This window comes from Aspergillus ochraceoroseus (genome assembly GCF_002846915.1).
Source record: "Aspergillus ochraceoroseus IBT 24754 chromosome Unknown P175scaffold_1, whole genome shotgun sequence".
NCBI classification, from domain to species: domain Eukaryota; kingdom Fungi; phylum Ascomycota; class Eurotiomycetes; order Eurotiales; family Aspergillaceae; genus Aspergillus; species Aspergillus ochraceoroseus.
The window spans coordinates 3,329,428-3,345,809 of NW_024468476.1; the positions used below are offsets into that span (position 1 = coordinate 3,329,428).

General features: G+C 50.0%; 7 protein-coding genes across 7 annotated transcripts; 4 read left to right on the plus strand and 3 right to left on the minus strand.

The window, feature by feature from the left end:
• Positions 1-667: 667 nt before the first annotated feature.
• P175DRAFT_0428652 (uncharacterized protein) lies at positions 668-1,472 on the minus strand (the record flags this gene model as incomplete). The annotated part of the gene is made up of 2 exons (XM_040893314.1): positions 668-1,258; positions 1,341-1,472. 2 exons carry the CDS (start codon positions 1,470-1,472, stop codon positions 668-670), a joined length of 723 nt encoding a protein of 240 aa, XP_040756151.1.
• A 1,266-nt stretch (positions 1,473-2,738) lies between these two features.
• On the plus strand, positions 2,739-4,112 carry P175DRAFT_0528269 (uncharacterized protein; the record flags this gene model as incomplete). The annotated part of the gene is made up of 3 exons (XM_040899594.1): positions 2,739-3,677; positions 3,736-3,926; positions 3,995-4,112. 3 exons carry the CDS (start codon positions 2,739-2,741, stop codon positions 4,110-4,112), a joined length of 1,248 nt encoding a protein of 415 aa, XP_040756152.1.
• Positions 4,113-4,559: 447 nt separating this feature from the next.
• On the minus strand, positions 4,560-6,496 carry P175DRAFT_0450671 (cytochrome P450; the record flags this gene model as incomplete). The annotated part of the gene is made up of 7 exons (XM_040894468.1): positions 4,560-5,013; positions 5,078-5,162; positions 5,202-5,710; positions 5,800-5,868; positions 5,935-6,025; positions 6,114-6,230; positions 6,278-6,496. The coding sequence occupies 7 exons, from the start codon at positions 6,494-6,496 to the stop codon at positions 4,574-4,576; spliced, it is 1,530 nt and encodes a 509-aa protein (XP_040756153.1). The 3' UTR covers positions 4,560-4,573.
• Positions 6,497-7,238: 742 nt separating this feature from the next.
• P175DRAFT_0506344 (uncharacterized protein) lies at positions 7,239-8,780 on the plus strand (the record flags this gene model as incomplete). The annotated part of the gene is made up of 2 exons (XM_040898188.1): positions 7,239-7,463; positions 7,530-8,780. The coding sequence occupies 2 exons, from the start codon at positions 7,239-7,241 to the stop codon at positions 8,778-8,780; spliced, it is 1,476 nt and encodes a 491-aa protein (XP_040756154.1).
• Positions 8,781-9,061: 281 nt separating this feature from the next.
• P175DRAFT_0489855 (NmrA/HSCARG family protein) lies at positions 9,062-10,344 on the plus strand (the record flags this gene model as incomplete). Its single annotated transcript, XM_040895764.1, has 5 exons — positions 9,062-9,145; positions 9,174-9,401; positions 9,439-9,583; positions 9,667-9,999; positions 10,073-10,344. The coding sequence occupies 5 exons, from the start codon at positions 9,062-9,064 to the stop codon at positions 10,342-10,344; spliced, it is 1,062 nt and encodes a 353-aa protein (XP_040756155.1).
• Positions 10,345-11,820: 1,476 nt separating this feature from the next.
• On the plus strand, positions 11,821-12,432 carry P175DRAFT_0489857 (phytanoyl-CoA dioxygenase family protein; the record flags this gene model as incomplete). Its single annotated transcript, XM_040895765.1, has 1 exon — positions 11,821-12,432. The coding sequence occupies one exon, from the start codon at positions 11,821-11,823 to the stop codon at positions 12,430-12,432; it is 612 nt and encodes a 203-aa protein (XP_040756156.1).
• An 878-nt stretch (positions 12,433-13,310) lies between these two features.
• Positions 13,311-15,452, minus strand: P175DRAFT_0471211 (uncharacterized protein; the record flags this gene model as incomplete). Its single annotated transcript, XM_040895076.1, has 3 exons — positions 13,311-14,502; positions 14,564-15,096; positions 15,179-15,452. 3 exons carry the CDS (start codon positions 15,450-15,452, stop codon positions 13,462-13,464), a joined length of 1,848 nt encoding a protein of 615 aa, XP_040756157.1. The 3' UTR covers positions 13,311-13,461.
• Between the last annotated feature and the right edge of the window lie 930 nt (positions 15,453-16,382).

Sequence of the window (16,382 nt, forward strand, 5' to 3'; positions counted from 1 at the left end):
TTGTTCACTTCTATTTTTCCACGTACTTCTAATTCTACAGGTCTAAAGCCCTTGAATAGCTAAACTCATGCATAGCAAAGAGGAAGCACTGCACCACAGACTGACCAGAAAAGAAGACAGCCAGTTTACTCAGGTTATAATTCACGAGTACAGCATATGCAAGTGCTATTATTATCGAAGAAAATACCGAGTCCTCGACAGCTTAAATCTTGCAATTTTTCAATTCTTGCTCGTATTGTCCGCGCTGTCAGGAGTGTGAGGAATGTTCGGGCCATAGGCCGGTGGGGAGTTGAGATGAAGGGTGGAAGATCTTCCTCGCGTAAATGTAGAGGGAGATTGGAAATATTTGTTAAGCCTGTCAAGAAGTGTATGTCATGTTTTATGTATACAGAACCCAGGCTGATACCAATGGGCTTTCTTACTATCATCGGATACGGATGTTTCGTGAAAGGCTACTGCGTCAGTCTCTGTTATTATGCCCTGGCTCTGCGAGAGTAGAATTGACTGATTGAATCTGACCCTGATCTGGTTGCCAAAATGAGTACACATTATGGGAGTAAGCAGCCCTGCATTTCGTCGTTGAAACACCGGCCCTCTTCTGATTAACAGATGAAGTAGATAGGGAAGAGATCATTCATTCATATCACGACCGTGGTCTATAATAATCTCAACGATTGATATCATGGAACTCTTCCGCTTCAGGAATGAACGCATGAAGAGGATCAGCCAAGTCCACCCAGCCCATATAAGGCTCCCCACAAGTAAATCCGATGAATCTTTGAATCCAGACAGGAAGATTCTTGATCTTCTTCGGATCGTGCGAGAGATATTGGTTCTCCTCTTGACGGAGCCAGGACCGTGTTGCTGACGCGCAGGCAACCAGTCGGTACTCATCAGCCGTCGTGTTGCCACCAGCACCATGGTAAGTGGTTCCCAGGGTGAGAAGACAATCACCGGGCTCCAACTGAGGAGCTGGAGGGACTCTGCTCTCCTCAGGGGGTGGAACACTATGATCCCACAGATGGCTGCCCGGGATAACGCGAGTCGCGCCGTTCGCATGCGTGGTCTTGGTCAGTGCGACAAAGAAAACACACGATGCATCTCGCCCTTGTTCATACTCTTGAGCTTGTTTCTGCCAATTATGATGGCTCATGTCATCCTTGTGCAGGCCCTGGACTTTGGCACCTGGCCCAACGCGGAAACATAGCGTGCTATCAAGCTGGGGCTTGCTGTCGCAATAAAATGGCGTGGAGCCGTTCTGATATTCGGGAAAAGGGTTTTAGTATTTGTACACAGGAAATCCCCATCTGCCTTCTGCTTCGTCTATGATCATAACCTACCCAGTAGGGTCCGGTCCTGGAGATCAGAAAATACTCCATCACGTTGTGCCACATTGCATTCCCCAGGACCCGAAGAGCGAATGTTTCCGACTTGCTTGCTAGGCCTGTAGTTATCGACGTTTCCTTTGCCATAGCTGGCTAGAATTAGCGGTGCCGGCATCCACGAAAGTCGATACTCACTCTTGATTTTCCCGTGCTCTTGAAAATAAGGTCGAAGTTCATCTTCAATATTGCTAACCACTTCGCGAGGGAACACCTGGCGCACCACACACGTCCCAGCCTGCTTTAAGCTCTCTATTACATCACCAGCGAGGGCTTCTGCATTCTCATACAACTGAGCATTGAGCTCAGGGAGTGCTGTTATGCGTTGCTGGTCTGCGGGAGTCGGGGCCGCTGGAACTGCGTCGACAGCCATGATGAGTTTTAAGACCCCTCCGTGCTCTATTTTCGATGTGAAAGAGTCTCCATGACCAGCCAGCCCATTACTAGCGACATTGATTAAATATACGGTCAAGCTGACCTGAGCGTCTTACCAGCAAGAATCCAGGGATGAAGTCGCATAATAAAGGAGATTCATACAGCTGTAATTCAACAGGCGAATAGGATTTACGTCTGACGAGAAACATGGACTGTGTACGGGCACTGCGGCAGATTTTTATCTATCTCGTTTATGCAAACCTAAGCATTAATACCATTGCTTCTAACCCTCCAAATCCCATGCGATGCTTGCACAGCGCTCGTCTGCAGAGCCACTGGGCATAGTGCTCGCATATTGTGATTTGAAGCCCTAAGAGCATCGACGTATCGAACGAAAGGGGTAGTTCCAATTAATTTAGCTCTGTACTGCTCACAACTCACAGGGGACACATTGATGCCGGAACGGTGAGAGAGTATTCAACAATCAGCTGAATACTGGAAGCTAATAGATGCAGATTGGTGCTTACTGAAGAATGTAGGAGACTGACACCTATAGGGGAGAGATACGTCAAGTATGCTGTATCCCCCGCCCCCCCCCCCCTTACTTTGGATATATGTGTGTGTAGGTATGCTCTCGATATAAGAGACATGCATGACAGCACACATATATTCGTCCTATGAGGCATATAGGTGCATTGAAACTATTGAACACAAACCTACTCATCGTCAACGTCAGCTGCTGCAGCCATCTGCATCCAATGTTTTCACCGCAAGAACCATTTCCACTTATCCCTTTGGGCCATTTCCCCAATAGCTAGGGTATTCCTGGATTAGACACAAGATCCATGAAGGTGCTAAGCTAAGTATTTCGCTAGGTAAAACAGATATAGTTAGTTTTCTACTCGTACTTCTCTATACTTCTATATCGTCCAGGGACGTTTTCTTTCTGGCTGTTCGAAGGACCACACCACAAACATCACAATGACGGTCCCTGCTTCCACTCCCACGACTGCAGAATCGTCCCAGAAAATAGACCATGCCGTCGATGCTTTCAACCCCAAGAGATACTTTTGGTTTAAGAATGGGCACGAGCAGGAGTGGTGGCAGAGAACCGCACCCCTTCTCGCTCGAGTGTTCCAATCTGCCCAGTATGACCTGCAACAGCAATATCTTTACATGAGTCTCTATAAAACTTTCGTCGTCCCGTTCTTAGGCCCTTACCCGAATCAATGGGACTCATTTATCACATACTGTGGGGTGCCTGTCGAGTTCAGCATCAACTACTCGGACAATAGCCCCCCCGCCTGTCGGATTGGGTGGGAGCCTGTCAGCGATGTTTCGGGCACATCGATGGATCCGCTGAACATAGACACGGTGTCCAAGGCGATGGATGTTATGTCTCAGTTGCATCTCAAGGACTTTGATACTCGTCTTTTCACCCACTTTGTCAACACGTTGACGTTGAGCTCCGAGGAAGCTGCCGCCGTCAATATCGCCGAGCTGCCCATCTCGCGATTTAAAAATCTGGTCTCGTTTGGCTTGGATCTGAAAGGAGGAGAGGTAACCGTTAAATGCTATATCTACCCTGCGCTCAGGGGATATACGACAGGAAAGTCGTTCCGAGAGCTACTCGACCATGCCATCCAGAGCGGCGGAGATGTTATGAACTGCTCCCAAGCATTGAACAGTGTGCATGAATACCTGGAAGGCGCTGGGATGTACAACCACTACTCCTTCATTGGGTTTGACTTTACTGCGCCATCCAAATCCCGCCTGAAGGTGTACAACACCATTCAGGACATTACCTGGGCCAAGATGGAAGATATCTGGACGCTGGGTGGGAAATTCGCCCACGACCGCACGATCCAGCGAGGTCTGGGCTTTGCAAAGGAGCTCTGGCAGCTGCTGACTCAAGATACCGTAGGACACCACATCCGACGAACAGGCACACGAGGTTTTATTGACGTTATCTCCCTAGGATAAAATGGCCGTTGGCATCTGGAACTACGAGCTGGCCCCCGGAGGCACGGTGGTACCCAACCCTAAATGGTATTTTATCCTGCACGGCCAAAATGATATGGAAAACCTGGAGGCCATTGTGACGTTCTACAAATACCTGGGGTGGAATAACTTGGCTGAGACCTTTATCCCAACGGTTCAGCAATACTTGTATGTTATATTTCCCATCCCACCCACCTGAATTGGGACGTCCATTGCTAATCGAAGGGCCTCTCCAGTCCCCATGCTAATGTCGCGGAGACGACAACCCTGGTGCAGTACGTCTCGCTTGCGTACTCGGAGAAAACGGGCGTCTATTTCAGCGTCTATTACCATTCTTCCATTGATCCTGCATAGGAACCCTTTGTAATTTCGCAGGTAGACGAGGCTTCAACTTGGTTCGGCCGGCAGTGGCATGCGCTGCTCGGCTCTTGGATCTCCAACTATAGTTCTAAGTGTTCCGTGTATTGTAGCTATTGCATTACTTGTACCATTCTACTCGCCGTGGCTATAGTTGACTGGAGGGAAAAGTTGCGCTGATTCAAACGCATTGCGAAACCTCGCACAGTCATCGGCAGCTGCCTAGGTAGGATATGGAACTGCAGCGTAGATTCTCTAAAGAATTCCTGAATAATTGGGGAAGTATAGCGACATAAAAGGATAACTCAAATGCAGGCCAATATAATGACCTATACAGGGCTATAGTGACGCATGCAATTAAACCACCGCCCCGATTCTGTCTGCATACCACACACACCCCCTTTTCGCATTGCTATCGAGCCAGAAAAAAAGAAAAAAAAAAAAAAAAAAATCGATTCTCACAGTCCGAGGATAGCATCCAGATCTACCTCTGCTTCTCGCTTGCGAATGAGAATCTGCGCCGTTGGGTTGGCAATCAAGCTAAAGCCAGATGTGTAGACGGGCGGCCGGCCTTCACCCGGAGGCAGTTTAAAATCAAACTTGAGCAACAGATGGCACATGAAGATTTTAATTTGATCGGATGCAAAGAATCGGCCTGGGCAGGCGTACTGTCCGTACCCGAAGCCCATGACCTTCGGGCCCGTCGACACAAACTGCGTCCATGTTTCGTCGCCAGTGGACTCTCTCAGGTTATAATACCGATAGCCATCGAACTCGGCCCCCATGGGCGAACCGGCCCTACGCATTTCATAGTTGGAAATGCCGACATAGGAGCCCCTGGGAAGGACAATCCCCTCTGGCAGCGTGACTTCACGCTGCGCCGTTCTGGTTACCATGACTTTGGTCGCGACAGTTAGCTGGGGAAAAAAAAAACAAAAAAAAAAAAAATTCCGCATTCTTACCGGAGGCTAAAGGCTTGAGCCGCTGGCTTTCCTTCATCACGCTGTCGAGGAGCTTTAGCTTGTACAGGAGCGCCTTGCGCGAGGTCTTTCGAGACCCGCTGTCTTCGCTCATCGCGGCGGCAACTTCTTCCTCCTCGTGCCGCAGCACGGCGATGATCTCCTGGCGCAGGTCCCGGACCAACTTCTCTTGCCCGCAGATGTCGAACAGCAGCTGGGTCACCATGTCGGCCCCGGTGTTGACCGAGCCCAGGGACAGACCCAGCTGCGCCACGGCAGGGTCGTACGGCACCCCGAGGGCCGAAGCAGTTTCGTCGATCCAGTCCAGCCCGCATGTCTCAGTCGTCGTCTCCGGGGCGGCTCGCCGCTCCTCGACCACGGGGTTGATGATGTCGCGCGCGCCTTGGATGAGCTTCCTGGCCTTGTGCACCGAAGGCAGAAAGTTTGCCACGAGCGGACGGAAGGGAACTGGCCAGCGACGCAAGGACCCAACAGCCACGTACGAGTCGACCATGTAATCCTGCAGCAGTTGGATCCATTCGGGGGTTTGGTACAGGTCCTCGCCCAGGAAGACCCGGGACGACACCTTGGTGAAGATTGCAAGGATGCTATCGGAAAGGGTAATCTTGGACCAGTCTGGGGGGTTGGCTCGGTTAGCCAGTCACTCTTCTTCAACCCCCTTGGATGAAACAATAATAATGCAAGCAAGATATCTTTAGTCCTACCGGAACAATCTGCCCAGTGCTCTCGAAGGGTTGCTGCCGTAACCGCCGACAACGGATCGACCAAGCTTTCTGCAATTTAGCCCGGTCAGAGAGAAATGTTCCAACAGCTCAAAGGCGCAAGCTCGTTCTGCATACCAAGTTTACGTGTGAGCTTCTTGTTGACCGTTTCATGCACCACATGGTTGGGTTGAAAGGCTTCCAGCCCGCCGATATGCCAATGGAATAACTAAGCATCGTGTTAATTGCGAGTTGATTGATTGATTGATTGATTGATTGATTGATTGATGCTGCTTCTCCAGGCAGAAGGGTCTTACATCTCTGGCAAACAAGGAGAAACTCAAGCCGGTCGTATCCCGGATAGACGTCGCATATCTCATCGGTAATATAAGCATTGTCCCATTGTCTGTTCCCAGATAGAACCCATTTTCCGACTAGATTGAGGTTAATAGCTGCAAGACAATGGGCGAGGGCTTTTTACCTTCTCGAATCCCTCTTTCAGGAGACTCTCAGAATCCGAGAGGAACCGATTTATCGCATCAGTGGCCCAAATTTCGCCTGGTCTTTTGCCGTTGATCAAGGGAAGCTTTGCCCGGCGAGTGATAGGAAACGCGAGGTATAACACGAGAGTACTGAGCAGGATTCCAACTAGAGGAGCCAGGTCCGTTGGACGGAGAATACGAAAGTAATCCAGTAACATGGCTGACGCTTTTTACCAGTGAAGATGAAGAAATCGGACGCCTTTTTTTGTTTTTTTTTTTTTTTTTTTTTGTTTTTTAAACATACTCTCTCGGGTACGGTACTCGAATGGGCCCGGTACTTCTTGTCAATGATAAAAATAAACTGCCAAATAATAATAATACTAATCATGCATAGTGGGTAAGGTGAGATTATAGCTCATGCATGGATTACTTTGCTTGATATTGGACAAGCAAGGGGGCATTATACATGTCCTGGGATGTACATATGCAGAGGTAAATAGGCAGTGACAGAGACAGACTGAATTGCAAGGACTGCCAGTTTCCACTGAGATACGTTCCCTTGCACCAAAAAAGCATGCATCTATCAACACGTCTCGCGAAGATAGGGGGTGTCCGCAATGTAGCGTCGAGTTATTGCAACTATCGCCTATTTGTATGTACCGTAACGGCCCTAGAGTCGTGCACCAGCAACCCTTGCAGCTTGTTGGCATTTCCCACCTGGATCTTTATACTTGGTTCAGTCAGACGTAGTAGTCCGGGCATTGATTCACAGAGAATCAGGGTGTAGGCTACTCTAATAAAGCGGGAAGTTACAAGCAATACATCCGGCATCTCTCGAGCCCGTGTTGCTATGGTGAACACTATACTGGAGGAATAGATAGGTACATATATACCCTGACTTGAGACCTTGAGAGTGATCAGTATCGCTCTCCGTAGCCAATTCAAATCAACACTACCACGATGTGGAACTGGTTTTCAAGAACGAAGCAAGTTCCCCCCAAGACCGAGGCCGAGACGGTCATCCCATTACACAGCTGGGATATCGGCGATCACAACCAGGTGTACTCCCAGGTCCTGACATTCCAGTTTGATGCAGTGTTGGACCAACAAGTGCTTGAAGATGCCTTTCAAAGGCTACTGCAGACTGGAGGCTGGAGGAAATTGGGAGCGCGGCTTCGAAAAAACGTTGGTTAACCCTTCCCCCCTAAGCAGCCGCGACAGCTATTCATATAGACAATCTACAAGCAGCAGGACTCGGGCCAGCTTGAATACCATATCCCCAGTGGTTTCAGCGAGGAGAGACCTGGTGTTCTCTTCACCAGCACCAAGCATGATACGAAACTTCAAAATCACCCAGTGTTCCGCCATTTGCCGCAGGGAACACGTAAACCAAGCATTTTACCAGAGTCTACGATGGACTTACTCCCATTCGTCACATATCCAGGCTCTCCCAGGACAATAGACGACTGGCTAGGCGCAGACATACCCCAGCTGGCCATCCACACGGTGACATTCGAGAATGCCACGCTCCTCACCATGACCTATCCCTGCACACTCACAGACGCTACTGGAACGGCTGCAATTCTCCAGGCGTGGGCTGCAACCATGCGCGGCAAGACGGCAGAGGTGGTCCCGGAGTTCGCAGGGTTTCGCGAGGACCCGCTAGAGCGTGTAGGTGAAACAGGAAACCCGGACCAGTTTGTCCTTTTCAAAGACATCCTGTCAACATGGGGAACTGTGGTTTTTGTTGTTCGGGACCTGTGGGACCAGTTCTGGTACCCTGACTATGAAAAACGCCTTCTCTGCGTCCCTGGAGAGTTCTTGACCCAGATGAGGACGGACCTCATGCAGGAGCTAGGCGACGATCTGCCCGACGGGAAGGATCCATTTATTAGCGAAGGTGATGTCTTGGTCGCCTGGTGGACAAGGATGGCCGCTGAAGCCCACGGAACGGCGCCCGATCGTCTACTGGCGTTGCTAAACATCATGGGCGTACGGTCGCTTTACCTTCCAGCCCGTGACGGCATATACATTGGCAATGCCGGGTTACCGTGTTATACCTTGCTTCCTGCGGGAGAAGCCTGTACAATGAAACTCAGTGCACTCGCATGGCGACTTCGCCAGTGTCTCACCGTGCAGCGAGAGAGAGAGCAGATTGAAGCTCATGCCTCCTTGATGAAGAGGGATGGCCATTTCCCTCTTATTGGAGATCCAACAATGGAGCTGTTTACCTTTTCGAACTGGCATAAGGGAAAGTTCTTCAACATCGACTTCTCTGCAGCACGTATGGAAAGAGACGGTGACCTTTCACCTGCCTGCAGCCCAACTTGCATCGTTCAAAATGTTCATGTCCGCGGTGATAAGCCCTTACGGTTTACGGGAGCAGTCATTGTCGGAAAAGATCCACTGGGGAATTGGTGGGTTGATACGTGTATGCGAAAGCAGGCCATGCAGATGTTGCAAAGACAACTGGACGTAAATATTGAGGACGATCCCGCATAAACTATGACATACCTTCCCCCCCCCCCCCCCCCCGCCTCTCTTGTACATGCTTGGATGTAAGGGTTATCGTGCACTTGGCCCTATCCTTGCATTTATGACTTGACACCATATTCATGTGAAACCGCACCGCCAAATACTACAGGCCGGGAGGGTGCTTACTCGTGGCGGAGAGTATAAGGAAATAGCTTCGATCAATAATATACCTGAATTTATATACCAACTAAAGGAAATTATCCTTTCGCTTCGTCTTCTTGCCACGAACAAAGTTCGTTGTACCCAACATGGCTATCCACAACAAAGTCATTAGTGTCATTGGTGCCACTGGCAAGTGCTTCACAGAGTTCACTCCCCTGATGTATGATTCGGTTGGCTAATTTCCTACCAGGCGCGCAGGGAGGCTCAGTGGTTCGGTCCCTGATCCAGAATCCCCAGTTTGAGGTCAGATGTATTACTCGCAACAAGTCATCTCCACAGGCAAAGGAGCTGGCACTGTTAGGGGCATCCGTCGTGCAGGCCGATACTACGAACACCGCAGTATTGGAGCAGGCCTTGAGTGGGAGTTGGGGTCTGTTTATGAACGTTTTGACAGAGGTAGCTCAGCTCGCTCGTCTGCCCATCGGGGTGAAGATTGTCAGGAGTTATCTGATATTCTAGTCAGGAGACGACTCTTGATGTCGGAACTCAACAAGGAATCGGTATGCTCGCAAGTGCAGCCGCAGCTGGCGTTAAACATGTCGTCTACAGCTCTGCGCCTCATTCGGAACGCCTGACAAGTGGAACATGTCTTGCAAAACACCTCGACGGTAAGAGGAATCTCCATCTGGCACTGATATTCGTTTTCTTGTCCCTCTCCTCCATTTTCCCACGGGATCTAATCGCCGCATAGTCAAGGCGCGAATCGAGTGTTGGGGCCGTGCAAATCCATCCTTTGAAACTTTTACTCCGGTCATGATTTCGTGGTATATGGATAACTTTTGCAATCCCGACTTTGGCATGTTCTTTGGCGGGTTCCCCTTCAAGAAGGATGAGGACGGTGTTCTAACATGTCGGATGCCACTGTCCGGTGGAGATGAAACTCTCCCATGGCTGCATGTCGAGAACGACTTTGGAGATATTGTGCACGGCATCTTTCTCAACCCACAGCGATGGAACCAGCGTGTCATCCAGTGCACTGGAGATCTCTTGTCATGGGAAGGTATTGTCAGTGCATTTACCAAAGGTAGGGAGGGCTCTTCGATCTCCGATCATAGTTATATAACAGCACGGTCACTAATCAACTATTGATTTTCTAGGCACCGGTCAAAAGGCCCGATTCCAGCCTTACATGCTCGTTTCTGATATGCCAACCCACGGCTGGGAGGGGATCCGAGAGCTGTTTGTATACTCCCAACTTCGTGACGGCGAGTACTTTGGAAACGCACCGAATGAAGTGAGCACGGCACAGTACCTGAAAACCGCCGCATTCAAGGCCAAAGGGGGAAAGGGCCGGGAGAGTCTGACCACTGTCAAGGAATTTTTCGAACAAAAAGAGGTCCTGCGTGTAGTACTGGAGAATCAGTGGTAGAAAAGATACATAAATGTCAAGAACCCGCCGGTTAGGCTCACAGACAACCACCAGTTGTGTGCTATAATATTATGGAATTCCTGTAGGATCTCGCTTGTGGAGGTAATTCCTGTGCCCTGATGTTATACCCAGATAGTCGATTCCTACACTTTTGGTAACAGTGCCAATGGGCCACTCTCGAGAGAAAACTGAAGCAATGAAGTGCACCAGGGGTATACTCGCGCTATGCACCTCCCGGTTCAAAGGTCGGTAAAGATTACAACGATAGCAGCCGCGAGAATCACTATTTCCCGTTCAGCCTGCAACCGCCGCCAGAATTCAAAATTGCCAACGGGCCTAGGTACAGAAAGCTGCTGCTTGGACCTGTCCCTAGGGTGGATCAACCTAGCAGGTACGTGTATACATGCAAGGGAGAAGTCCTTGTGTCCATCTGCCCTCGGGTCGTCATATTTGATGCATCAATGAGTGCTTTACTTTCACGCCTTACTTGGTATCCGAGAAAGTGATTTCAAGAAACAAAGCACCAGCCAACCCCAAAACAGTATATCTGCCTCCCTCTGTGCTGTGGCCAACTCAAGGGGGCTATTCTTGCACAATTCTCGACCCCTCCTTGCTCCCAGTCAGGCGAGGTGGCATCCTCATGTGCTGTTCGGAGCTCCCAGGTTATTAGCCGGGTGATATGATAGATAGGCACAGGACTGTAGACAGCAGCCTGCGTACCACGCCATGCAGTGCTACAAGGGAAACCGAGGGAAACCTGGCCCAAGGTCTAGAACGATTCAGATGGAGTGAATCTCATACGAAGCCCGCGAATTTACTTAAACCAACCTGTTGGACATCCGGACTGGAACACCTCCCCACGACTCCTTAGACGATAGTGTTGATTGACAAAAAAAAAAAAGAAAGATCAAGCCCGTTATCAATAGCCCACAATGACTTTTACCAAGACAGAGGCCGTTCCAGCGCCCACCAAGAAAAGCCCGCCGACTGAGCTCCCCGAGGTTGACGCCCGATCACAGTGTGGACAGGACGCCCTCGTGGATCAAATTATCGAAGCTATATCGGATGCCGGTGTATGTATCGTCAGGAATATATTCAGTCCGGAAATCGTTTCACAGATTCTTGAAGACCTAGAGCCATATGTGGCAAAGACCACTCAGTTTGACTGTAAGCCGCCTGGGGACGAGGGCGTACTTCCTCCTATACTGCTGTCTGGCACGAGATTGACCACCCTGTTCCTCGCGTTTAGCGTACAATGCGAATGGCTGCCAAATGACCGGGCTCCTGACGAAATCGGAGACGTATGCCCATAAAGTGGTGGGAAATTATCTCTTCCAAAAGGTCCACAACTATTTTATAACCGCCCGTTATCGCTGCTGGGTAAGATATTAAAGACTTAAACCTCTCTCCTCCAGTGTTGCACAGGATATTAAACCGCCCGCTCTGCACGACATCTAGGTCCAAGAAGGTGTTCAGATGACATTTGAAAGTCCTCCCCAACTCAACTCCACCGTCTGCTTTTACTTGAACCCGGACTCGCCAGACCAGCTTCTACACCGAGACGACCAAATCCACCAGCACTGGAACGGAGCCGCAAGCGAGTACGTTCTGGGCCGAGATGCTGTCTGCTCCATGTTTGCGGCTCTTACTCCAGCCACGCGAGACAACGGAACGACGCGTTTTATCCCCGGTAGCCACCTGTGGGATTACAAGGAGCCCTATCCCGTCGGCCAGGACCCCAGACTCCGCTACGCCGAACTTAATCCCGGCGACTGCTTCATGATGCTGGGCAGCGTGGTCCATGCGAGCAGTGCCAATACCACCACCGATCAGAGACGGGTTCTGATCTCGACCCATGTGTCCAGAAGCAACCTGCGCGCAGAAGAGAATCACTTTCTCACGTATAGCTTGGAGGAGGTCAAGAAGTTCCCGCTTTGGCTGCAGCAGTTTATTGGATACACGGTGTCCAAGCCGTTCTGTGGCTGGGTGGATAAGAAAGATCCTCTACGCCTTGTCAACCCCAAGGCTTCGGACGCCCTTGTTTCCGGCTACGGTAAGGAATACCTGGAGGCAAAGGGTGCTCTTTGATTATCATCATGCTCTTCCTTCTTCATCATTGTCATCTGTGGAAACCTCCATATCCGCTCGCAAAGAACGAACTTGGCTTGTGACACAACCAACCGGGAGAAAGGCTTGAGATTAGCTGTAATTAGCGCCTGCCTGCCTCGCAGCAAAAGCTACGCATCTTATTACGTCTTATTAGACATTACTATTTCTCGTTGCTAGTCAGCCAAGTGGGTGCAATACAAATTGATGTCGTGAATTTTTGGGCACCGTCGGTCTACGAGACAGCGCATATTTAGTAGTAACGATGATCAAGCCTGCTCGAAATACGTAAACTGACGATACGAAACGCTACTGTATCGTGGTCGTCTCTAGAACGCACTTAATGACGGCTCATATGCTAGGCTGATGGACTATCTCCCTTGTCTTCTTCTGTCCACCGCTAGTTGGTGGGTTAAGGATCAGAGGAGGTTGTTACTGTATGAAAACTGCCAGTCCAAGGAACAATGGAGCCAGTGCATGTGAATACAGTTCGACAGTGATGTGCTTTATAGACCGCAGGCTAGCTGTAAGCTACTCCATGCATAAATTGACGTATATGTATAGGGCAGGTCGTGTTCGGTTACACAGCCTTACTCTGGGTAGCGGTATATCTGCAATTATACGGGACTGCAGTATGCATCTCTGTATAATACGTTACTACTATTTTAAAAGCAGAAGCTGATGCTGAATATGATATGTTTCATTCACATTGAGGAAATTTACAGCAGGGCTTATTTAAATGTAAGTAGCGCAGTTAGGGCTCAATATGGCTCACTCACACTGTATTGGACCAAGCTAGCTATGTTTTTATGCTCCGGCCAAAAAAAAAAAAGAAAAGAAAGTAAAGTAAGTGGCTGCCTAAATATTTCTTAACAGGAGCATGAGCGTGAGGATTTATATGCCTTTGAATAAATCATTTCTCTGGTGAGCATGCTATAGTTTACACTCTATATACACCTCAATAGAGACAAGAACAAGCGGTGATTCGTAGCCCCTGACCACCAGGTTATCTCATGCGGATGGATCTCCATTGATAATAGTGTATATCCATGACGCTGCGTGCTCCATGGCAGATTTCACGGCCGCATGTGGAGTATCAATACGGCACAACCCCTCGTCATCCCACCGCTCACTGCCCACTCCGATTCGGGTGAGGAAAAGGTCCTGGGGGTCCCACCGGCGTTTCACCTCTAGTAAGCCCTCATAGTTGGATCCCCAGAAAGTCCGGGAAGGGTGCTGTTCATAAGGGAATGGAACCCCCAGGTATCCGCCCCGTTGGCCGCCCTCAATCGATTCAAGTAGTGGAAGCTGAGTATGTTTCAACTCGTTTTCAACCTTTTGGTACACCTTCCAGTCGGGCTGCTCAGGCAGGGTGCGCCCCAGATTCAGGGAAAACAGGGTCGAGCGCCAATCGGGGTGGACTGCACTACTGTTGATTTGGGTTGGATTCGCGGTAACTTGGCCCCCTGCCATTCCGTCGAAGCTGAGCACATCTCCGGGTCCGTATTGCAGCTGCGATAGTGTGCGAATCATGTTGGCAGGGCCAGAAGCCGAGGCCATGAAGGGTTGTGACACGAAACGGGAGGCTGTGAGCACGACACCAGCCTGGTCCAACCCTTTGGGGATGGCGAGGTATGTGGAGATTCGATCGAAGTGTTCGTCCGATGATTGTACCTGCAGCCCTAGGTCCTCTAACTGGTCCTGGAATTCCTGGATGGCGGGGTTTCTCTGCGGATCGGTCTGATTGACGGCGTAGATTTCCACGCTCAACAATGCTCCCCCAGGAGGAAAGATAGGCATCACGTATGTTTGGACGGAAATTCCTTGGTGGATCAGCGCTGGCAGTGTGCGAAGATGCGCTTCGACTGCCTTCCAGAAAGCCGTCCCAGGCCCGCGCGGATCGACCGCAGTCAGTTTCGTCACGGTGGCAGGCATATCGGGGAACCTGCGGAAGGTGACGCTGGTTACGATGCCGAATGTTCCTCCTCCTCCACCTCGAACGGCCCAGAAGAGATCTTGGTTGTGGTGTTCATTTGCGACAATGTAGGCCCCCTTGCACATTACGGACTTGGGTTAGATGTCTCCTTATCAAGATCATTCATCATTTACTCACCTCGGCGGTGATCATGCTGAATTCCAGCACATTGTCAACCCCCAGCCCTTTGGACGGACTGAGAATTCCGTACCCTCCACCTTGCATCCAGCCACCCGAAATACCTACTGTACTGCAACTCCCTCCCACCACGGTATAACCCTCCTTAGAGGCGTCCGCATACAGTTCGCCCGTGAGGACCCCTGCTCCGACCGTGACAGCGGGACCATAAGAATCTACCTCTTGACCCCATGGAACTGCGGGTCGAAACGAGTCGATGGCTTGAATTCCTTTCAGTCCCGCTGTATGGATCTGTAGGGACCCCGGAGAGGTTGAACGACCCGCAAGGTCATGGCCGGTATTGCGGACGGTAAGGCGCAGCCGATGGGCGGCGGCGAATCTCACCACTTCCTGTACTTGTGGAACAGTTTGAACAGAGGCCGAGTAGAGGGCGACTCGACCTTGGGCACACTGAGCAGGGTGGCCCTCTTTACCTACATGGCAACTCTCTTTGCCTTCGCGCGAGTACTCCCAGTTCATAAGTTGCAGGGATGCTATAATGGACCAAAGACACGCAACGCAGCATTAGCATTGTATCCGGACGATCCATTTCGTCCTATGTCAGGAATTGCACACCTGGATTCAATACTCTCCAAGTGCCATTGTGGGAATTTTTGATATATTCTTCGCAGGCCTCAGCAGAGTGACTGTCGCCGAAACAAACATGGCCGGCTGGACGCAAGGCAATGAGGTTACCTTGAATCGTCTGATTCAAATCTTGCCAGCTCTCCCACGACGGCCAACATCGATCTTGAGGGCGACAGCGGCACTGGACGTCAGTGGAGAAGATCGAAGATAGTCTCAGCACATATGCTGAGACAAGAACGAGCGTCGCCAACCGGAAGAACATCCTTGATGTTACTACGGGACAAGTTACGACGCGAAAACAATCAACGCAAAGAATATGATCAATGTCTTGAAAACGGAAGCCTCTGCGAATGGAGGCAGATTCACCTGGAGTAACTCCATTCAAAAAAAAAAAACCAACAAAACTGCTAAGCAGGACTCGGGGACAGGCCCGGGTTGGGTTCTCGACCAGTAATCGGTGAAGCACAATTTGACCGACAGCAAGGAGTCAAAGCTAAAATTAACAAAAAAAAAAGGAAAAGAAAAGAAAACAAGCTGGAATGCTGTACAGCCTTCGTTCCACTATTACCCCGTAGAAGATGCAAATTCTGTGTAGCTCGACACATCAGCGCCTGGAAGGAGATATAATTGACATGCCTGTATCCAATCATGCATTAACGCAGACTTACACGTCACTTAGTAGTTGCCCCGTGCTGCTGCAATTGTTCCTAGCATGCTGCAAAGCCCGTAAGTGAGGGAGTAGGTTGACCGATGCATGCGTGCATGCATATTATTGTATGAGACAATGCAAGGTAGGTGGTGTAAAGCTGGTCAGGAAATCTTCCATCGCGCAGATGGACAAAGATGACCAGGCTTAGCTGGTTTCTTGACTCGATGCAAGAGGCGAATAGAGGCATGGAGATCGCATTCCCAAGGACCTGGCTGCGCTGGTCAAGCGCAGTGGCATGCCATTCTGTCACTAGTAAGGCGAACCGGTCAAGCTCCTTGCTCTGCTCAACGTACCTGGAAACAAAAGATCGGGGTTGATAGTGGAATGATCCTATCAAAGTCCATGTAATATAGAATAGTGCGACTTTCCGGCCTCTGAATACTGAATTCTCTGTGCATTAGACCTTTTTTCATACCCATTTCCTCTCCTTCAGTCTTTTGACATTTCCCATTCATCCTACATCGAATAGGACGATGGAGAAAG